Genomic DNA, 24650 nt, shown 5'->3' on the forward strand with positions numbered 1-24650 from the left:
GAGAGCATCAACCCTTCTGCTTCAAGATCTCAAGGATGTCCCCAAAAGAAGCACTGTTGAGCGTAGATATGCGGGACCTATCTCCTTCACTGAGGTTTGTGTCCTCTATGAGGGCCTCCGAGGGCGAGTCCAAGTGCCTCCTCTTGCACTTTCTCTTATGAAGTGCCTCCTCTGTGGGGGGCTCCAGGGAGGATTTGAAAGATACATGGCCCCCATGAGGGGAAGAACCCCCCTGAAGGCTACAATGGGAGGGCTGACCCTGGAAAGGATGGGAGGTCTTGCCACCCAAGGCAGACAGGGATGGACCCCGAGGGGTGGGAGATGAAGCTCCAGTCCTGCAGAAGGTCCTCTCTACCACGTGGAAGGCCGATAGGCTGGAAACAGTCCTGATACCAACCCCAGATGGCAAAGTCCCCTGGAGAAAAAGGGCAAGCCCTGATACACCTCCACAGCCCCCTGATGATACTGGGTCCAGAGCTATCAAGAGTCAAATCCCACAGGGGAAGAAATTGGTCTGAAAAGCCTGGACCCAACACAGACCACTCCTGCATGGGGCCCACTCTGATCCAAGAGCGGGGGGAACAGAGCAGACCAAGGATCCTGATGGGGTCAAGAAAAAGGGAAAACTAGACCCAGTCGGGATCTGACCATGGATATCTAGGTCCAAGGATTCTGAAGCTCCTAGGGTTGGAAGAGGAGAACTGAGAGAAGGAATTGGAGAGGCTCCCCTAGCCAGATGGGCTGAGGACGCCAGAAGCCTCAGCTCCATCTGGGCTTTGAGAAAGCTCCTCATCATTCTGTCCATATCGGAAGGTAACAAACTCCTGGATGATCTGGAGGAAGCAGAGGAGTGAGCAGACAGGGCTGGAGACCCTGAGGATCTGTGCTGATGATCCAGAGTTTGTCTCCAGAGCACGGGAGCTGACTGGAATAATTTCCTAGAAGAACTAGGCAAAGCAATGTCTTCTATCAATATGGGTGAATTCAACAAGCCTGTTGGATCAGATAGCCTAGCAAAGGAAGCAATCGGATCTGACAAACAGGTCAGATCCAAAGCAGGATTAGCCTTGAACAGATCCATGGGCCTCTGATCCAAACAGGCCTTGGAACCAGAAGAATCTCAGATCTGAGATAGCCCAGGCTAGGGCCGGAAGCAGGGATCTGATATCTGACAGCCTGGGCTTGTTAGAAGTCACCAGAGGCAAAGAAGGAGTCTTCCTCTTGGAATTGGAAGAGGAACTCTTACATGGGAAACAAAAGGACTCCTTGCACCATACCTTTCAGAAGAAGCTTGTTTCAGGCACTCCACCAAGGCCCTGGGGTTGAATGTGACACAAATGTCACATTCAGCCTCCAGGTGAGGAGCTCCTAAATAATACAAGCACTCCTGGTGCGAGTCAGAATTAGGCATCTTCCGATTGCACGAGGAGCACTTTTTAATACCAGAGGGCTTGTCAGACATAGCTAAGGAACTACAAAGCCCTAACACTAACAGGGGAACTAGCTACAAGAAGGGTGCCAAACACAAACTAAAGTACTAAATGGGGAAAACTATAAGCACACCACACACCAACAAATCTATGGGCAGGGATGCAAGCTACTAACTAAAGCTACCCAAGCTGAAAACACCTAAAAAACCTAACAAATACAAGATAAAGCACTTAACTGAGCAAGAGCCTGAAGGATCACTTTCGTAGCACACATGCGGCAAACGAGATGTGGAGGGTTAGAGGGCAGCGGATTATGGGAGAGTAAGGAGCTTGAGCCTTGGATCTGTCTGTGATAAGTTGCCAGCTCAGATCTGATGTCAGATCACATACCCTTCTGTGAGGAATAATGACATGGATAACATCAGATCATGCTGATATGCACACATTTAGCTTGTATTACTAAGGCCACTAAAAAGATTTTCAGAATCTCCCTTCTGGAGATCTATAAACACTGGGTTCATAGAAAAATCTGAGGAAGCAAATGCTCAAGGGAAGCCTTACTACTGGCCCAGGCTCCCAGTGATAAAGCTAGTATTTTCAAGTGGAGTCAGGTAGAAGTGCACATTCAACAAAGGAGCCTATCCTACCACCACAACTGAGAAACCAGCACAAGAATATTGACATCCCTGGTGAGCCTATTACCAATGCCAAACCTTCTCTTGCTATGGGAAAGCCAGAGTAAAGCAACCATCAGATAAAACTGCCTGCGAAAGAAATGAAGAGAGAAGTGGCAGAAGGCATTAAAGATATGGAAGACTTGGCAGAAAAACTGGACCATGGCCCTTATTAACATTTCAGTTCCTATACAAACTGTTTCTTTTGCTTTGTTTGTATAATTTGACTCCTGAATCTCTGTGGCAATTTTAGTATTATTTATTTTGATGTTTTACTGGCAAACACATTGAGCATAAAGGCCTCTTTCCAGAGGTAACATGACAGCATTGGTCTGGTTAAGTGACTTTCTCAGAATTCCACAACAGGTAAGTGAAGATGAGGGGAGTCGACCCCAGCACTACAAGATGCAGCCCACCAGCAGCACATAACCTTAATCCTCTATGCTACACTACCAAACTCTTTCTTCTGATTATTCTTTTTCCACTTCCACCAACTAGTGGATGATGAGGAAGACTTTGAGCTTTGAATGGCATCAACAGTTAAGACAAACTGAAGCAGTGGGGTTTGCTACAGACAAGGGCATCTATCAAGGGTCTTAAAAAACAAAGGCAGCACTTGTGTGGTCCCATTCCAGTAACTGGTTTCCAAAGTGGTACTTAAAAGGCTGTGGAGTCTTTCTCCATCAGTATCCTTCTTCCCAAAAGGAGACTAATATGCAAAGATCCAAAACAGTATAAACAATGAGAGAAAAAAAGAACAGAATGCCCAGGCAGGGAGCACTAGTAGTGTAGCAAGGGTAGGGCATGTGGGGTAGCTGGCTCAGGTGCAAAATGTAAGGGGGCATGATCAGAGTTCCTGCCTGCATGCTTTAGTATTTCAGTATTGAAATGATGGCACAGAAAGCCACTTAAATGCATGCCTTTTTTTTGCTCTTCACCTGAAGGGTGTGTTTATCTGTAGGAAGCCGACTGGTACAAAAACATTAATCGACTTTCTACAGTAAAAGTAAAAGTCTTTCTTTTTTTAATCTTTCCCTGAAGAGGTGAGGGGGGCTGACAAAATACCAGTCACCTTTCAACAAAGATGAAGACCTTCTTCTCCATGAAGATTGGAGGAGGTGAGGCGTTGGACACCAGATGAGTCTGCTATGGCTCTGGTGAGCACATCTCTTTCCATCTATCCATCCTCAACCCCTTTCCCATTTTGCAAATAGGGTCGGGGTGTCACTTCAGCAGACACAGTCACCCTGAGCCAAGGTTTTATACCACCAGGTGGCTAGCCCTGCCACGGTAGTACATTCGTACCATGCACTCACTTGTCACCTATGGCCAATTTAGAATGCCGAATCCACCTACTGCAGGTCTTTGGAATGTGGGAGGAAACCCATGTGACCACAGGGAGGGCATGCAGACTCTGCACAGAAGGCACCCCAGCCGAGAATAGAACTGGAGAACCTTTCTATCATGGCATAGAAATAATATGAGCCTGGGATTATCAATATACCAGTCATCAGTGCCAACATTATTACAAGGTCGAGCAAATGTGACAGCATCCCACTGGTTGACCCAGCTCTAGAAGCTGACTACAGTATCCCACTGTCTGGCCCAACTATCGAAGCTGTCTCAAATAAAGAACTGAACAGCACAGAAAGAAATGCTCAGAAAAAAGCTGCATAACAGACTTGTGACATCTGGCTGGAACTGACTAATGAAAAAAGAAAGACCACCTAACTAAAGTCTGACAAGCAGTATAAGCTACAAGAAAAAAGTAGAATCTTCTTGTTTGCACTCCATTTCAGAAGCACTGTATTGCACAATTAATCAACACTGCATTTACTCAAGTATTAATACTCACTAGTGTAATTAATTATGTGACAAGCACTATTACATACAACTGTTGTTAAATTTCACTTAAATATGCCAGTTTTGTTAAATGTGGTTACCAATTTTTTTTCTTAATCACTAGCATCTGATCTTAACATGTGGCTTACGGCATCTACTACACTACAAAAAAAGAAAATAAAATGTGTGTGGTAAATATGCTGCTTCATTAGCCATAAAATGCATTACTGAATTAAAGCACTTGTGTATTTTACAGAGTCACTTGAAAAATTTGGCTGAAATTTTTTTGATTATTAATTTTAACTGTTGAGCAATGTTATAACTCACCTTTTCAGGAACTGGTACTTCCAGCTGTGTACCCGAAGGTGCTTGAATAGCAAGAAGTGTATCTCCTTTCAAAGATCATATAAAATATTCAGTTAACTTTAGCATAAGTAGTTCTAAAGTAACACGATCAAATTAAAAATACAATAATTCACAGACAGAAAAAAATTCTCAAGTCCTAATTGCTTTAGGTAGAGCTGGATCAGAAACCGTACACAGAGCAATGCTAGTTTAAAGGTCTTAAAATGTTATACTTGATTATATAACAAAGATATGTACTCACCATATCAGCTGACCTGTAAGGAAGCCTTCTGCAGTGGACAACCAATGAAATTCCCTCTGCAGACATCCATATCACCAGCTCAGCACAATTCAGAATCATCTCCAGCACCCACAAAGAGATGGCATGTGCCTTGTACTGGTTCACATAATGAGGCCATGTGCAAGATTAGAAGGGAATAGCCACATATGGATCCCTAGCAGCTCACCCTCCATGCACTGAGCAAACAAAATTTGAAAGACAAAGATGCAAAAATGAAAGTGATGTTCTTACGATAGCAATGGATCTGTGTTGTCTGTTCCCATCCTTCCTCAACATATAGGTTATTAGGTGTGTACTAGGATAACAACCACAAGGGCTTTTTTAAGCCTAACCATGCATCCCAAATCTAGGACAAGTTCTGGTACCCTTGATAAGTGTAACTAAGGGCTTAGGAGAAGAAACATTTATAAGCACTGGCCTGGGAGAGGAGCCATTACAGGCTGCCTATGTACATTAGAGACATAGGTGCCAAACTAGGGAAGAATTTCCTGTTCCTCATACAGTTGTTCAAGTTGCATCTGAATGGGGTTAGGGAGGAATTTTGCTTCACATGGAGCCTGTTCCAGAGAAGGGGTTAGTCTCTGGGATACATACCCATCTCTCCAGCAGGTCCTATTTGTAGCACAAGCAAGGTTCACGTCTCCAGAATGGGCAATTCAGGTACTGTTTTGTTTTGTAGATATGCAGGAGGTTAGGGTGGGATCTGACAATGCCTTTTCTCCACTCAACAGCCTGTAGGGGACAGAATACAGGGATAGGGCCATGAGGTGGTCTGCACAGAACATGTTACTTACGCCCTGTATTCTTTTAGTGAGGAATCTCTGGACATTCCAGTTGTTTTATTTGCCTGGTTATATAAATACCAAAGGGAGCACTGTACTCAAAAACAGGTCTGAGGAATGCTGACTATAGTGGAACAATGACATCCTGGACCTAGATGCCTTACCTTTGTTTATAAGTTACACAACATTGAAAGATTTCCTCACTACTGTAGAGAAGTGAGGGTCAAAGTCTAGATTAGAGAGAGAGAGAGAGAGAGAGTGTGTGTGTGTGTGTGTGTGTGTGTGTGTGTGTGTGTGTGTGTGTGTGCGCCCCCCCCCCCCCCAATACCCTGACTACTGGGTCAACTCTTACAGCTGTGTTGTCAATATGACAGTTAAAATGGGCGGATAACTTCTCAAAGGTTGCTATTATGCATTTCTTGGCATTCAGTTTTAGTCCATGCCTCTGACGCTAGCTATCTGTGTCAGTCCTTCCTGGAGAACATTTGTGTTGGTGGGGGATTCTATGACTAATTTGCAATCTGCAAATTTAGTCAGCCAGAGGCCACTGACACTGTCCTTGACTTCAGAAAAGTAAAGGCCAAAAAAGGAACAGTCCCAGGACCGATCCCTGAGGGACTCTTGTGACTGGCCTCTTTGTGGAGGTGGGCTCCCCAAGTCTAACTTCCTGGGTCCTGTAAAATATCAGACAACACAGATCCATCATTATGGTAAGACCATAACTTTTTTTTATCAGATGTTGTCTTTTCCACCCTTTATCAACATATGGGACAGAGTTCTTAGCAACTTTATCACTTGGGTGGCCTTATGGAAGGATAGTCCTGAGCACAGCTGAAACAAAAGTGGTTCTTGATCTGGACTGTATACCCAATTTATAATGTGAGATTAAAGTATGAACCTTGGACCAGGTGGCCACAGCACAGATATTATCAATTGGAACCCTTAAAAAAAAATCTATATAGAAAGTTCCTGGTCTCGTGGAACGAGTTTTAGTAGTTGAAGGTAGTCGCAAGTCTTTTTCATGATAAACATATGAAATGCCTTGAGAAAGCCAACATGATAAGATGGCATTGGATACTTGTTTATTCCACTTTCCTGAAAAGGAAACAAACAAATGGTCATATTTTCTTAAAAGTTTTGTTCCATGCGAGCAAAAACATAACCGTCCATGGACATTCAGCAAGTGTGGCATATAATCACCATTGCTTGAAAAAGATTTATGGACTGATTAAAGGAGCATTCAGAAGCCTCCTTCGGAAGAAAGGAGGGTTTAGTCCCCAAACTTGCTCTATCCTTGTGAAAAAAAACAAATAATGGGGTTTTGAAGACAAAGCTTTAAGTTCAGAAATTCTTGTGGCAGAAGTAACAGCAACCAAGAATAAGGTTTTCCACGAAAGAAACTAAGTAGACCTTGGCAGCATGTTCAAATAGAGGAGCAGTTAAACCTTGCAGCAAAATTGCAGTGTCCCATAGGTGAACTGGATCTCTAAGTGGGGGGGGGCGTAACAGGATGGTTCCTCTCAGAAAGGCCTTAGGTAGCTTAGGAGAAGAAATAGGTGCGCAATTTTTACCTATGTGAAAAGGTGACATAGCAGCGAACTGCACCTTGACAATTGAATAGCTGGCCCCATTTTGAAAAAAAGATGAGATAAAAAAATCCAAAACTGCAGGAAGAAGAGCTGAAAGAGGGTCAATATTACATTCCAATCCCTAAATGGAGAATCTTTTTCACTTGTTTTTGTAGGTTTTCCAGGTAGAAGACCTATGGGAAGAGGACAAAATGTGAACAGAACAGAACCTGGACTGCTGAACAATCATTGGAATTGAAAAAACACGACTGAATGTTTGGGTGAGGCATCCCCCAATGGATGGGAAAGTAGTTCTGGGTCTAAGTCCAACACCCAGGTCAGGTGGACTAGATGAGGCCAGAGGAAGGGGAAAAGTACAGTTGTGTACCTACCATAAATGTAGATGTTTGAGTGTATTCGCTGTTGCAGTCATTACTCTTGGGTTATCCTGCTGGCAGGCTACCCACAGTCGGCCAGAATTCCAAAGTCTAGGCCCAGCGTTGGTTGCTGTCGCCTCTTCCCTGACGTCAGTGCGCCAGGGGTATAAAAGATGCATCCGATGCCATTTTCTTCAGTTTTCTTGCCCCAGATGTCAGGTGCCCCCAAATTGGTAGGCTGAAAAATATGCCAATAAGTATGCATGCACAGAAATAAACATTTCCTTCATCTACAAGCAAATACACCACATAGGTTGTACAGGATAGAGAAGTACAGATAAGTCCCAGCAAAGAAAAGGGGGATGGTGGGTAGGTAACCTGGACTGAAACAGTGAATACACTACATTTATGGTAGGTACACAACTGTACTATGTTCATCGTGTTTCACTGTTGCAGTCATTACTCTTGGGTTGAATCCCAAAGCTGAGGATGGGTGGCTGGGCTAAATAGGATTAGGCGAGGCTATGAGGCCCTGCAAAACTGCAGTGGCAAAGCCTGCTCTGGATTTAGAGTAAAGAGGTAAGTGGTAGTGCTTTGTAAAAGTGTGCACTGAACTCCAAGTTGCAGCCTCTAAGATGTCTTTGGTTGGTACTCCTCTGAGGAAGGCTGCTGAAGTGGCTGTTGCTCTGGTGGAATGAGGCCTAATGCCCTTAGGCACTGATTTGCCATGTTGAGAATAGCAGAAACGGATGCAATGGCCTATCCATTTAGAAATAGTCTGTTTTGAGATAGCCTTTCCTTGTGATCCTGCAGCATATGACACTAAAAGTTGCTCAGTCTTTCTGAAAGCTTTAGTTCTGTCCAAGTAGAAGCGTAACTGCCTGTGTATGTCCAAAGAATGCAGAATTTTCTCACCCTTGTTCTGTGGGTTTGGATAAAAGGTAGGCAAGTGAATGGTTTGGTTGAGGGCCACACTGGACACTACCTTAGGCATAAATGTTGGGTTTGTCCTCAGAGAAACCCTGTCTGGATGAAAAATTATAAAAGGTTCCATAGCCATGAGTGCTTGTAATTCCGAGACTCATCTTGCAGAGGTTATTGCCAGGAGCACAGCTGTTTTCCTGGATAAGAATTTTATATCTGCTGTTGAGGCTGGCTCAAAAGGAGGCAGTGTGAGTTTTTCCAAGACATAATTGAGGTCCCATGGTGGAATTGGTGCTCTCCTTGGAGGCCTGATGTTTTTGGCCCCTCTGAGATACTGCCTTATTAAACGATAAGAAAAGATAGGTGGTTCCATATTGTAATGGGCTGAAACGGCACAGGCATGAATCTTAATTGATGAAAAAGAAAGGCCTTTGTCCAGCATCTCAGTTAGGTATTGTAAAATCTGAGGGATATTTGGTACATACGTGTCAATGTCTTGTTCCTGGTTCCAAGCACAGAATCTCTTCCATTTTTCTGCATAAGATTTTTCTGGTATTGGGCCTCCTGGCCTCCAAGATAACATCCATAACAGCTTTTGAAAGAGGAGTGTTCTGAATGGCTACATTATCTGCCATACTGCCAGATTTAAGGTCCTGAGTTGGCTGTGCAGGATCCGATTGTTTTGTTGGGTCAGCAAGTGAGAAGTTTGAGGCAATATCCATGCTGGACCTTGAGACAAGCTCTTTAGAATTGGGTACCAGTGCTGGCGTGGCCAGTCTGGTGCAATCAGAATCATTTTTGGCTTCTCCTGTCTGACCTTTAGGAGTACCCTGGGAAGGAGAGGCAGTGGAGGAAAGGCATATACTGTTAGATTTTTCCAGCTGAAGGATAAGGCGTCCACTCTCCATGCTTGTTTGTGATAAATCCTTGTGCAAAATCTCTGTAACTGGCAGTTGCGAGGGAAGGCAAATAGACCTATGTCTGGGCATCCCCATTTCCTTGTTATCATGCTGAAGACTTGTGGATCCAGTTTCCACCCGTGGGGATCCATGAGGTTTCTGCTTAGTTCGTCTGCCAGAGTATTTGTTTTTCCTGGCAGGAACTGTGCTTGCCGGTGAATTTGATAAGTCAATGCTGTGTCCCATAAGGTCATTGCTTGTCTGCAGAGGGGGTAGGAATGTGTACCTCCCTGCTTGTTTATGTACCACATGACCGTAGTATTGTCTGTCTTTATCAGTAGCTGTCCTGGATGAAGTAGATCCTTGAAAGCTGTCAGGGCCTTCTGAACAGCTAGCATCTCTTTTTCATTGATGTGAAGATGCATCTGGCTTGCAGGCCATGTGCCCTGAATACATTTTCCTGCCATATGGGCCCCCCAGGCATAATCTGATGCATCCACTGTCAGTGTCTGTCTGGCTGTGGGTAAACTGAATGGCAGACCCTTCTTGTGGTGACAGGCCTCTGCCCACCATCGAAACTCCTGTTGCAGGCAGGGAATGAGTGTAATTATTGTTTCCAGGCTGTGGCAATGCTGAGTCCAAACACTTTTTAGATACCATTGTAGTTTCCTCATATGCAGTCTGGCATATGGAATTAGTAGAATGCAGGATGCCATGAAACCCAAGGCCTGCAGGATTTTCCTTGCAGATAACTGTGTCTTTGTTGCCAATTTTTTGAAATAAGAAGTCAGTTGTTTTTGTTTGTCTGGCATGAGATAAGCCATCTGGGCAGTTGTATTTAAGCTTGTACCCAGGAATATTATCTCTTGAGAGGGCACTAGTTTTGATTTCTTTTCATTGACTGTGTACCCTAGGCAAATTGGTAATCTTTTTACAAATGCCAGATGCTTTAGAAGAATGTCTTTGTTCTCTGCTTGAAAAAGGCAGTCGTCCAAGTAGGGATATATTTGAATTCCTCTTTGTCTGCAAAATGCAATTACTGGTGCCAGGCATTTTGTGAAAACCCTGGGTGCAGTAGATAAGCCAAAGGGCAGTGCAGAGAATTGGTAGTGCATTGAGCCAGCTATGAATCTGAGGTATCTTCTGCAAGACCGTGATTGGGACATGCAGGTATGCCTCTTTTAAGTCCAAAGTTACGAGCCAAGCCTTCTTGCCCAGCATGGGCAGTAGCTGCTGAAGAGTCAACATCTTGAATTTTGGAACTTCCAGAAACGTGTTTAGTATAGACAGCTCCAGTATTGGTCTCCAGATTTTGTCCTTTCTGGGCACTAAGAAAAGTCTGGAGTAAAATCCTTGCCCCTGCTCTTGTTGTGGTACTTGTTGACTGGCCCTAATGTCCATGAGGGCTGTAATTTGCTTTTGTGCCTCTGCCCATTGATTGTGTGGCAGGTCTGGCATACCTTTTGGCCTTGGTAGGGTGTGAAAATGGAACCTGTAGCCTTGGGACACTATGTTCAAGACCCATTTGTCTTGGGTAACCATTTGCCAATTTGCTGAAGAAAGTGCTAGTTTTCCCCCTAAGGGGCTGCCAAAAGAAAAGTGCTTGAATCTGTCAGAGGAAAGTCATTGGGGCTGTTTCCTGTAAGGTTGTGATTTGTCTTCTCTGCTTTTGGATGTAGGAACACCCCATTGTTTAGGCCTGTATGAGCCTTGGGGCTGAGATCTGCCTATGGGACACCTGTATCTGCCTCTTTGTGGTCTGTCTGACACTGGAAAGGACCAATTTTTAGAAGGCCAGTTCCTGCTAAAATCTGGGTTGTTGTACCTATATGAAATCCTTAACTGTCTGCATGGATTTCGCTTTATCCTCCATTTTTTCAACACCTCTTCTGCTTTAGCACCAAACAAAGTATCATGCTGTAATGGGGCATCTAATAATTTTGCTTTAACATGATCAGGCAGATTCTGTTCCTTTAACCAAGCATGCCTTCTAATAACAGAACCTGTAAGAGCGGCCCTGCAAGAGGCCTCCAGTGAATCATAACCCCATTGCAAAATATGCTTTCCCACTTGTTCAGATGCATGCAATAAATCCCGCATTTCCTTGTTCTCTGAACATGCAGTATTTGTCAACATTTTCTGTTTAAGCAGTGGCATTAAATATGGCTGATATTTAAGCATATGAAACTGACAATTTAAAGCCCTTACAGCCAAGGTAGCAGAAGTGTAAACTTTTTCCCCATCTGTCCATTGACCTAGAATCCCTATCAGAGGGGACAAGGTTTTATGCAGTGGAAGCTTTGACCCCTTTGGGATCCTGAGATATAGTTTCTGGGTCAGCAACGGGGTTTTTATATAGGAATTTATGAGAATCCGGGACCCTGTAGTATCTGTCTGGCTTAGCAGGTGCAGGGGGTAGTCAGGGGACAGGCCGGACTCTGAAAATACATCATCTACAATGTCTAGAACAGGTGGAATAGCAAGGGGTCTGTGCTGAGGAAGTAGCAGAAAGTCTCTGAGCCTTTTCTTAGATTCAGAATAATCTTGGCTCTCCCAGTGGAAATGCTCCCTCATGGTATGCAGGGTTTCCCCAAAAGAATAATCCTCAGGAGGAGAGGCTGAAGGAATGGATTCTTCAGCATCAGAGTCCTCATAGGGAAGCATGGAATAATCCTGTTCAGAAGAGGAATCAGAGGAAATAGAAACCTGATCAGAAGAATCATATTCTGTCTCTTGCCTAGGCCTCTTATCAGGAGGGGGAATGGGAATCCCTTAGGTCTTCGGCCATTTTAAGCATCTGTTTTTTAGGCATGGAAGTCAGAGTAGGAGAATGCTGTACTTGCTTCTTTGTCTTTAGAGCTGCTTTAGTCTTTGAAGTTGAAGATGGTTTAACATATAATTGTGTAGGTCTGAAGATACCCTCAGAAGCCGATGCCTGCTCAGTGGCTCCGGACCCATCTGAGGGAATGATTTCAGAGTGTCCAATACCTTGAGTATCCAGAGGCCCAGTCAGCTCCACGTGGGAGTCGGAAGCGGCTTGTGGCTCTGAGGTAGCGGGCTCCAGGGGCTGTGACAGCGCCTGAGAACCGGCGACTGACCTAACGAAGGCCTCATCTGTTTTGGACCTCGGATGCCTATCCTTTTCCTTGTCTGAGTTTTTTGTAAACTCCGGTCGTTGGCTGTTCCGACGGCATTATATAATTAAATCTTCGGACAAAGTAATGAATTGCAAAATCAAACTGACGCTTAATAGTGTGTTGGTTAAATCTAGCACAAAACCGACAGCTAGCAACGTTGTGATCAGGGTCTAGGCAAAGAATACAGTATGAGTGAAAATCCTTATGAGGTGTGAAAATCCTTATGAGGTATTTGCTTCCCACAAGAAACACAATTGTTAACTTTTTCTGACATCGGTCTGGAGCAAGAAAAAAGTTTCCCCAACGGGGTACTTAGCTTTAATGAAAACTTTGGTTCAGAAATTCGGATTTCAAAATCTCAGGAGTTGGCCAACCGGCACTTGCAAACTGCTTTTGCTTTGGGCACCGCGTGGCAAGAAAGACTGAAGAAAATGGCATTAGCTGTATCTTTTATACCCCTGGCACACTGACGTCAGGGAAGAGGCGACAGCAACCGACACCAGACCTAGACTTTGGAATTCTGGCCGACTGCGAGTAGCCTGCCAGCAGGATAACCCAAGAGCAATGACTGCAACAGTGAAACACGAACATCCACACTTGTTGGGGCCAAAATTGGGTTAACAGGATCACTGCAACTTTCATAGCATTTGCTTTCTGTAAGAACTTGGGGATTAAAGGGGTTGGAGGGAATGTATAACAGAGACTGGGGAGAGATAGTGCATTGGAGTGCCTCAAGAGAACTTCCCCTCTCATGGAATTATGGTGAAATACTTGCTTGGATTTGGTGCTGTGGGAAGAAATAGAGAGACTGCAGCAAGGGTGGCCCCAAAATCCAAAAATCTATTTTGTTGTCACGAGATTGAAGGACTACTTGTGAGGGAGTAGGACTGACCTGCTCATCCTGTCCCTGAAATGTACATTACTTTCAGAAAGTATTAAGAAGACATTTGTCATTGCCGCATTCTTATGGCCTCTTGATGCAAAAGGTAAGATCTGGTTCCTCCCTGTTTGTTGATGTACCACACAAATGCCATATTGTCAGTTTGAATAGCTATCACACCTAAGGGGGGAGAAACCTGAAAAGCCTGTAATGCTAGGAGAACTGCTCTCATCGCCAATAGATTGATTTGTAAGCTGGCCTCTGTTTGGGACCACGTGTCTTGGACTGTTTGTCCCAGGTAATGCCCTCTCCCCCACCCTAAATTGAAAGCATCAGTGGTTACCATATCTTTGGGGAAAGGGAGACAGAAAGGACATCCTTATACACAAGGAGATTCTAGCAAACACCATATGTGCATTTTGTGCAAATTCTCATCAGAGACACTGAAGCGAACATGGGTTGTTTCCCTCTAGACTATTGGAGTACCCACATATGGAATCTGGCTAGAGGGCCTGGTGTGACAGAAGCTACCATGGAACATAAGTGAAGAATCACTCCTGCTGATGGCTTCTGATGGAACAAAACCTGTTGAGTTTGTTGGTGTAGGGCGGAAACTCATGTGGGGAAGTTTCACTATTTGGACCTGTGTATCTACAGATGCTTTGATAAATTTTGAGGTCTACACCGGTTGTAGCTTGGATTTTGTTAGCTTCACTGTGATTCCCAGTTTTGTACACAGTTGGAGCAAGCAGTCTCTAGTCTGAATGAGTAGATTCATGGTAGGAGCGGCGATGGGTCAATCATTCAAATATGGGAATATTCGGAATCCTTGCAGTCATAGTCAAACTGCCACTACTGCTGTGGTTGAAACCAAATGGCAAAGCTCTGAAATGAAAATGATTGGTTCATAGCCAGAAGCAAAGATACTTCCTGGAGCGCCTGTCCATCTTTATGTGGTAGTACACATCTTGGAGGTCTGTCAAGCACATCCAGTCTTCCTGTCTCAGTAGAGGAAGGATGGACTGAAATATAACCATCCAGAATCTTGTCCGATTTACGAACTTGCTCAGACGGCTTAGATCCAGTATTGGTCTGAGATCTCCATTTTTTTTTGGACACTAAAAATTCTGGATCTTTTCTTGTTTCGTGGGACCTCTTGGATGACTTGATTTCTAGACAGACTTTCATATGTCACGGTAAACATGGTATGTTTGTAATTTTTGTAAACAACTTACAATATCTCAGGAACCACTTAAGTTGCACACCTACTTATCAGCATATTGTTCACCCAACACAGAGCATTCACATGAGGCTAAGCAGTTCTGTTTGTGTTCCTTGGTCTTTGGGATACTTACAAAAACATGAAATGTATGACAATACATAAATATTATATGAACAACAATTAATATCTCTTTACCTGCACTAAACAGAGGTCATCTATCAATACAGTTGAGTTTACTATTATAAGTTTTAAGATGAAACCTTTTAATACTTTGTTTGTAGCATGGTTTTGGAATTATTGATGCAAATATGAACAAGCAATATTTGACACCTAGAGGAGTCAGCAGGATGCAAGTGCAGAAGCACCTGGAGGTGTCATTCAGCTGTAATGAGTTAAGAACGTCCTTATTTCAGATGTGGCTGGTTCCCTTTGAGAGGGTAAAGCTTTGAGAAGTTGTTTCAGTGGTAACAGAGGGGAATGGAAGCATGACACAGCCTCTGGCAATGACCCTTTGCACCCATTTGTCTTGAGTAATGGACATCCAGGTTGTTGGATGCAAGGATAAGCACCCCCAACTGCTTCCAGAATGCAGCAGCCAGAAACACACTCAGGAATGCTGAAAGGACATCTCGGAAAAAGATCTCTGAAGTCCTGACATTGTGGGCCACCTATACCCCTGGGATGATGTCCATTGTAAGGGTTTCCCCCTCTGCCTCTTGCAGCTTTTTCTCAGGAAGTGTCAGAGGCAAATCTCTTTCCTCCTTTCTGATTCCTACAGAACGTTCTCTGGGGTGGAGGTTTTGACTCCCATAGCAGATAGTGAATTACTGTCTTTTTCACTCCTTGAGATAGTCTCTTTAAGCTTTAGACCAAAAAAAAGAGTTGATCCATCAAAAGGGGCATTGACAAAGAATGTCTTGACATGTTCCACAAAGTTGCACAGCCACAACCAGGCATGCCAACTGACAGTAATGCAGTACCCAATACACACTCTATGTGGCATTAGAGAAGGGGCATACAGAGACATGGGATAATGACTGCAGGGTTACCAACTGTGAATCAACAGATTTTCTGTGATCCGTATGGTCCCAAGGAGAGACGTGAAAATCTCCTTGGTCAAGTCTCTCTGAAAATGTGCTACATATTTAGTGATCTTACTGAGAAAGTAAATGAGGCATAGACTCACTTCCCAAATCTGTGCAATGGGTGCAACTCCGTGTTTGGTGGGTGGAAAGAATTCTCCTCAGTGAGTTCCTTTTTGATGGCTGTAGCCATTACCATTGAATACATTGCAAAACCCTTTCTCCAACTGGGTCAGTCTTTAGGTGCAACAAGAAACGTCCGAATTCTTAGGGATTGGTTCAGTCTTGTCTGGTTTCTTCCACACCAGCAAAGACATCAAATCTATCATCTCTTCAGCCAAGAAAACTACAAAAGATGTAGATGGGCCAGACCCAAAAGTCTCAAGGAAAATGGATTATTTCAGGAGCTCGGGAAGACCACCCCCCCCTTTCTGTTTAAGCAGTTTTAGTATCTCCCCAAATGAGAGATCCTCAATGGGGGATCTGGGGGAACCTTCTCCATCAAAATCAGTGTCAGTAGTGGGACATTTCTCAGGGAAATCCAAGTTTCTCGTTTTACACTTTCTCTTCCTGTGTACCTCCCTCTGTGGGTTGTTCAAGGGAGGACTCAGAAGCAGATAAGATCTCTTGTGACAGAACTGGCTGAAGGCTTACAGAAACTGGTTGTCCCGATGGGACAAGAGTAGGTCTTGGACCCTGGGAGAACCTATAGGTTGGGGTGGATTAGACTTTGAAGAGATAGATTGCTCTTTTGGTTGAGACAGTCCTCTCTCAATAGCCTCAAATGCCAAGTCTGAAAGAGATCTGGAGAACCATCCTCTAGAAGCAAAGCTCCCAAAAGTGGCTCGGTTCTGGATACCATTCAGTTAGGCTCCTATGCTGATGCTAGAGCTGAACTATCAAGAGCCAAAGGTCCTAGAGGGAGGAACGGATCTGAAGATCTTGGATCAGATCCTACCCTGACGGAGTCAACACCATTTGGCTCAGAGACTTGGACTGATCCAATAGGGTCAGAGCTGAACATAGGGAATTCACTGGAGTCTACAAAGTATGTACTCCTAGCTCCAATGTAAATCTATGCCTGAAAAAGTAGAATCTGAAAGCTCCAATCCAGGCTGTTGGATCAGAGGAAGAGTAACTAATGGATGAGCAGAAGCAACATTACCTCCAGATCTGACAGAAGTCAGAGCTGGAAGGACCCCCAGCTGGACTTGGGTCCAGAGAAATCTCATCATCTTATCCACAGCAGTTTCAGTAAGACTTTGATAGACCCAACTAACTAATGGATGAGGCAGAAGGTGGCAGTCTTGAGTAATGGTGAGTTCCATCTAGCAAAATAGCTGAGCAGAGCCTGGGTGATGTAGGCTCTGTATAAACCTAGGAGGCATAGTGGATCTGAGGATTATCAGAGCAGAAAAGAACATCGGATCTGAGGGTTTCAGAATTTTTGGTGCCAGAGCAAAAGACTGGTCTGGAGATTTTTTTTTTTTTTTGAAGTCTTTGCTTCGTCCTTATCCGATTCCCTCTGTTTATCTTTAGGTTTATCTGATTGCTTCTTGGAAAATGAAGAAGAGGATGATGGAGTAGTGGAAGTTTTCCCTGATACTGAAGGAGTCTTGTCATGGTGGAGCAGTTGGTTTCTAAGTGCAAAGGCCCAGACAGTAAACACACTATTGTGTGCATCTGAATTAGGAAGTTTGTGTGAACAGGCCACATATTTTTTGAAACGTGAAGGCTTCTCTGCCATTTTCCTAGAAGGAAAAAAAAATTCCCTTAGTCTAATAATTAAAAAAAAAAGGTGATGTACAAGACCCCCCCTTTTTAAGGGGTATATATGGAAAAATAGAAAATATGTTTCTTTCGCAAAAAGAGAGAGACAAGAGAAAAAATTCAGAAGACAAAAGGTCTAACTTTTAACTTTAATACTCCTGAGCACTCAGATCCAGCCATCTCTAATGAAAACAAATGAGATCTGAGGTAGCTTGTTCTCTAGACAGGGATTATGAGTAAGGGGGGAGGAGTCCGAGCACCAGATCCAAAAGCTTGAGAGTTTCCAGTGTCGGATCCAAAACCCATACGTTGAGGAAGGATGGAAAAGGCAACATCAGATCAGAAGAACATAAAATTATATCCCTTTCCAGCTCACAGGAAAACCCATCTGCAGATACAGCAAGGAAAGGCAACCCAGACACAAAGGCATAAAGAAACGACGAGAGAGTAATAAACACCAACTGCAGAAAGCTTCCTTATAAATCAATTGATATGGGCATGCAGCAGACTTCAGAAGCTTTCCACAGTGTGTCACTGTAGGGATGAAGCTCAAACAGAAAAAAATGTAAACATCCTAGTGAGGATGAAAAACGTGAGAGACCAATGGACAAGGGTTCAAAACAGACTCCTAAAGGGCAGAAGTGTGTAAGGAGATCTGCCCCCTGTAATCATGTGCCAATAATGCTTTGTGAAAGTGTGAATTAAAATCAAGTGACTACTGCTTAAATGCCTGCAGTAGACATCTTAATGAAACAAGCACCTGTATATTTTCTACAGGTGGTTAGATTCTTTATGGCATAAAACAAAGTATTTAGCAATCCACTTTTAAAGGGTTTGTTAGCCACTACAAATACCTGCCTACTTAGAACAAAAGAAATGAACTGCTCGTCTTCAAGTAATGCATGAACTGGGTTCTTTTCATTGGAAGATGACTGGTCAGGTTTACCAGCAGTTCTGACATCACTTTTAGAAAGACAATATGGGACAGTCATAAAGGAAATCTTTTCCTTAGGAAAGGCCCGCATTCCCTACTGATAAAGGCTTTACGCTTGCAGATCCTGTTCAGCCAATGTAATTGCTACCAAGAGCAGCTTCTTCCAAAAGACAAACTTCACCACTGTTAAAACAGCTTGTATGAACGCTGGATAGACAAGCCCACTGACCGTAAATCACAAAGAGCAGAAGGGTTCTGATAAAGACAGGTGAAAATGAAGAACTCCTTTAAGGAAATGCTTAAAAAGGCAGTGTTGTGCAACATTCTACTTCCACAAAATTATAATGAGCACAACTGGCAGACAGGTGCACCATGACTGTGAAAACTGCGACTCAAGCCATACAGATGCATCTCAGACTGGACATGACTACCTGCAAGTTACCTTACAAAGGTGGCAGGGAATGCTTGTCTGCCAAGGACTACTACTTTTCTCTATTCTATTTATTCATTTATTTCACATGGCCCTGGCTATAAGGCACAAACTGCACTACATGCAAAGCTATACAGTAAATATATAAAAACAAGGCAAAGCAAATTGTGCAGATTACAAAGACACTGTATACAGATGCCCAAAAAAACAACTCTAGGGCACAGCAAAGACAAAAGTGCAGCAATTAATGAAGCAGGAAGAGTACAACAGGAAAAGAGTAACAAGGGAAAGCTGCACAAGTTATACAGCACAAATGGAAAATGAACATTAGTAAGGGCTTAAGTATGCAATGATAATTTTCTAAAGGGTTTGCTTTGTGTGTTTCATGGGTACCTACTGAGCATTTACTTTACACGTGATACAATATAAACAGCTAAGTGCGTTACTAGTATAACTAGGAAGAGAAAAAAATATATCAGAAAGATTTGGATTAATTTCATGTCTCTCTCAAGTTCACTTCTGCCCTTTTTTTCTTTTTTTGCCCCAAATGCTTGTCAGCCATCAGTGCTTTTGTGACTAACTGGGCTATTCATTTCCCATGTAGGGTGAAAGCCAGCTACAGAAGGCCATCATTTTACTACACCATAAACCACTAAATCCCTGTGGCAGCCAACTAGTTTGGCACTCAGTGCTGACCTTTGTACACAGTGCACAGGACCAATTCCATTTTCAGCATATGTTGCTTGGTAGTGTTGATGGGGGTCATATTCCACCACTGTCAACAAATGTAAAGAACTAAGATACGTACTGCCACCAAATATGAAAGGTCTTAGCTGACACCAGAAAGATGGTCTCTATTGCCACACTACTGGCAGTCAGTAGGTTAGAATGAAAGAAAGTGCACATAAGTCTAACTCAATCAATTCACAAAATACAACCTAGCCCCAAGAGTATAAAGGCAATATGCAACGCTATTTTGCTATGAGCTTTCAGCATCTCCCCTAAGACTAGAATCCAACTAGGCCACTTTCAGAGATGAGCCTCTGACCTAGTACTGCATGCTCCTTCCTTACCACTCTCTCTGTGGACCAGATTGTCTTCCAGTGCCCCTTGCCCATGGTAACTACTATTCATACAAGTTATTTTTATACAGACATGTGCATGCACACACTCACTCTCCCATGGAAGGCTGGCAGAATTCTACAATTCCTTACAACTTTCTTCCTTGCATGGTAGTATTGCCACCACCACTATGTAAGGTCAGGAATTTCCAGTTTTCTGCTCTTAATTAAGCCATCTACGAGGTTAGATACCTTAATATTTCACTGCTAGCAGGTCTAAATGAGCCAACTAAGTGCAACTGGTAACCACAGCCTCCTAACATACAACAGTGATCAATAACCCATAATCATTAAGGTGATCAAGAGAGATAATGTCAGAGTACATAGATGGACAGAATGCATACAGAGCTATGGTCCTACAACAGGAATATTTTGCTCCAACTCCAGGATTAAAGAAATTCCTGGCAGAGAAGTTAAAATAGCAAAAAGTTTAAGAGACCCTGGATTAGGTGAATAAATGATCCCTCCAGAATTGGGGCCATTGTGAGTAACTATTATCAGGATATATACAGAAATTATCTACACATGGAGAACAGGGAAGAGGAGATGAGACATTACCTCGGGTAGCTTGGGGTACCAAAATTAACTCAGGAGGATAACTCTAAATTGGTTACGGATACTACCTTGGAAGAGATTAATGAGGCTATAGAGCAACAAAAGGCAGGGAAGACTCCAGGCACTGATGGCATCCCAACAGAGGTCTGGAGAAGGGGTGGTACTGTCTTAAAGTTATGGTATAAACTCTTCAATCAAATATTGAAAGGGGGACAAATGCATCATGGAAGAAAGCAGCGTTAGTTATTAGACCTTATGAATCACAGACCCATATCAACACTAAACCATGACTATAAAATATTTATGATAATGACCAGGACTACAACAGCACAAATACTGATAAATGAGGACCAATGCGACTTTATAGTGGGCAGACAGATATTCAATATTATTACTAAGATGTTCTTAATGAAGAAGGATGCAGCTGTGGTGGGAAACAGACTGATGTTAAAATCCCTAAATGCTAAAAAAGCACTCAACACAGTAAGTTGAAATTTATATAGGGGGCATTAAATGACATGGGTTTGATGTATATCAGGAATCAGAAACAATAGTAAAATGAGTGGGTAGCCTAGCAGATAGAATACATAAAACTAGAGGCAAGTGACAAGGATGTCCCCCATCTCCATTGCTATTTGCTAGCTACTTACAGACATTAGTGCAGATAATTAGAAATATGCCTATTAAAGGGTATATTGGGAGAGTGGCATGAGAAAAAGATGCATCTTTTTGCAGATGATATTATTCACTACATAACAAACCTGGAAAAGGATTTGGCTGTCTTGTAACTACATTAAACATATGAGACCTTAGCTGGGTATAAAATGAATGAAACTAAGACGAACACCCTGATGACAAATTATGCCCCAACAGTTGATCTGGTACAACAATACTCATACATATGGGGGCATAATAAACTAAAGCATTTAGAGGTATGGGATACCCATCAGGCGGATAAAGATATGTGGGATGAAACTGTATCGAATATACTAAATAAAGCAGGTGGAAAATGTTGCACATGGAAGATGACAGCAATATACAGGCAATAAAAATGTCTGTGGTACCACTGGTACTATATTTAGGTCAGTCATAACTATGTAATCCAGGAGGAACAGTATGGAGGAGACTACAAAAGGGGATTAAAGATTTTTCTTTGAGGGAAAGGCTGAAAGGATTCAGCAGGAAAAGTTATTGTTGCTAATATAAAAGGGAGGATTGTATAAGCCTAATCTGGAAAAATACTACGGAGCGATTCAGCTTAGATTTTTATGGCTGGTATAATATATACTTATAAAGCTAAGTGGAAAGAAGTGCTGGAAAACTGCTTAGGTGGAAGGCAGTGCCATCACCCATGAGGCCTTGGGTATCCGCTAGGTAGAACTGTGGTCATAGATGAGGCAATTCACCATCCTGTGACCGAATTCAAACATATCATGGAGTTAAAGGCAATTAGACCTTGTCAAAAGTTATTACTACCAATGGGATCCAGGTTAAAAGTCTAGTAAAAGGGGTAGTTGGGAATTGGCCTCAGATAAGTAGAAGAATATCCAGTTGCAATAACTGGGGCACTAATGGAAGGCCGGACACTAAAGACCTGGCAACAAGTAAAGGAGTTTAAACTTTGAAACTAGGCCCAAATATTCTAACTGGTCTCTACTTCTGCTTATCATGAGATATTAAGGCGATGTCCCCAACAAGCTCTAAAACCAACATTAGTGAGTTTACTAATGGGAGCGAAGCCTCACACAGACATTAAGGCAAAGCTACTTAGTAGGAGATATAAAGCATTCTTAGAAGCTAATATACAATGTGAAAGGAAGCTGTTGCAATTCTGGAACAAAAGAGCAACTCCAATGATCCAAGATGTTTTCTCAAGTTTTGCTTAACTGTTACAGGTGTGGAAGGGGCATGATGGGTACCTGGGACAATGCATTCTAGGACTGCAAGAGGATTCAGCCTTTAAAACAGGAATCAAAGGGGCAAGTTGAGAGGCTGGACAAAGGAAATACTCTCCTTACTAAGATAATATTCCTTCTGAGTTGGCCAGGTCAGGGACACTCTATATATTTATCTGCCCTGCTCACTCTATTAATATTAGCCAAAAAAATAAATAAAAATAATCACAAAGTTAAGGAAAATTAAGGAAGCCTCTACAACAGTGGTGCACAACCTTTTTGTAGGGAGGGCCACTACACGAATTCTTAGTGCATCTGCGGGCCACCTCAAAACATAGTAAGTTATGAGTTAACAAAAGGTACAGGCAGGGTTGCCAGATTTCTGACGGGCCAGGTAGGGACAAAAAAGGTCTTTAATGTGGAACTGCGAACACAAGTAGCTCTGTTTTACGATATTTTTTTTATTGGCTCATATACCGGCATACAGGCCAATCAAAAAAAAAAAGTTGAGGCTGTTTCGCCGAGATTTTAACAGGCAGTGTGGGACTCAGGATCAGGCTGCTGACCCGGGGACAGTCCCGCTCAAATAGGGACATTTGGCAACCCTGGGTACAGATGACTGGTATTTTTACTTAAGACAGCAGTCATGAAATTGCCTGTTTTCTACATCAACTTTGCATTTAACTTTATTCTGGCTTGCAGCCATGATTACAAACTCTTGCAGAAAGTTATTACTGTTTACAGACTACAAGTTATAAAACAAGAAAGAATAGTTACTTCCGTGGCTAAAATTGGATGTGTGCACAACTGCAGTCAATTAGGTAAGCAAGCACATGCTAAGTTTGCACGACTGGAGTAAGGCATAGTATTTTTTTCACTTTTTTAAAAAAAATTTTTGGTTACTTTCTGGGGGTCGGATGGCATTGTGTGGAGGGCCGGATTTGGCCCCCAGGCTGGACGTTGCACATCACTGCTCTACAATAACCCTAGTGAAGAACACGATGAATGAAACAAGTGATTTACAATTTTGGGGTGCAGGACAAAAAGGGAGTATGACTTATTAAAAAGGTAGAAACTTTGGGAGATAGAATTACAGAATATTGTTTTTTTGCTGTTCTGGATGTACTCAGAGGTATTGGCAAAGTGTACTACAAATAATTAGAAATTGTTTTAACTGTTATAACTGTTAGATATCTCAAGGTCAGTAAGTACTACGATGCTTCTGAACTTCTAATCAGGCAGTGGTAATAGGTCAATGAATGTCTTGAATACCAGGGCAAATGGGAGGCTAGACTTTTAGTTGGTGTTACATGACTGGTGATAATTGAAAACAGGACATGTACTATGAATGCGAAATGTTTTGAATATTCAGTGTATCTTGTAAATTATTTAATGAATGCCCAGCACGGCAAAACAAAAAAAAGTAATTAAACTACTTGTAAGACAAGGGCTTAACTATGCAGCCCTAAACAGACCAATAATACATAGGATCTCAACATACATATTTTAACTGACTGTATTTTAATGTCTGTGTTTTCACAGTTCTAGTTAGCTACTTCTTTGAAGAAGACTGTGATTACATTTTAAGGCCTGCTACCACAAGCAACGAACAGGTTATATTTTACATCTGAAACAGACTGATGGCATTTCACTTCCTTTCACCCCCTTTTACTTTTACAAAGGGTAAAGGTAACAAGGCTACATATTCTGCACTCTAAATGTGCCTAAAAATAAAGTTTATCATCCAGATTATGAGGTTACATCTTTAGGTTTGGATGAATTCAACAGCCCTTCTGTTATACAAGTATAATTACCCTGTGAGTTAACTTGCAGTGACTACCCTTGGCTAGACGAAAAAGGGAGAACCAGTGATGTCCTTCTATTCTCATGTTGCAGTATTCTTACTATGGGATCCTCCATCTCAGGCGACCCGAGCGTCGGCTCCTATACAAAAGCTAAAACCTGGGTGCTGCTGGTGCATAGGACGTCACACGTAGGGCCATAAACCAGGGGCCTTAAATGTGACGTCTGCATGCACAGACCTCAGAACTTTCTTGCCGCAGTCGAACGTCAGATTGATCACTTCGCTCCTCTCCTTCAAGATGCCTAAAGTTAAGTACCCCATTGGGGAATTCTTATTAATATTTTAGTTTGAGCTTGGTTTGCTTGTCTGTTCTTAGCAGATACCCGCTAAGAAAGGTAAATGTGGATGTCAAATCCCACATAAAAACTCCCAGAACCATTGCATATTTTGTTTAGACCAGGAACATGATTATACCTCCTGCGCCATCTGCCAGTTTTTTGCCCCCAAAATGCTCAGAAGCCACCTGGCCACCCTCAATTGGTATTTGGAGCATCAGAGATAAGTTAGTGTTAAGAATGGATCCAGGCTTGACCATCCAGGTGGAACCGCTGAGAAAAAAGGCCAAGGTTTCAAAGCTTACCATCTCAGCCCCTCCGTTGGACGGCCCACCAACCACTG

General features: G+C 42.8%; 1 protein-coding gene across 1 annotated transcript in view; it reads right to left on the bottom strand.

Annotated features, from left to right (window-relative positions):
- E2F5 (E2F transcription factor 5) overlaps positions 1-24650 on the bottom strand; it is a 600996-nt gene that overhangs the window by 299638 nt on the left and 276708 nt on the right. Inside the window, exon 5 of the mRNA XM_044065996.1 lies at positions 4274-4338. Within this exon, the coding sequence (XP_043921931.1) occupies positions 4274-4338 (65 nt within the window). The remainder of the gene's footprint in view (positions 1-4273; positions 4339-24650) is intronic.

The sequence above is a fragment of the Protopterus annectens genome, chromosome 3.part0 (assembly GCF_019279795.1).
Source record: "Protopterus annectens isolate FY-2018-M chromosome 3.part0, PAN1.0, whole genome shotgun sequence".
Classification (NCBI taxonomy): Eukaryota; Metazoa; Chordata; order Ceratodontiformes; family Protopteridae; genus Protopterus; species Protopterus annectens.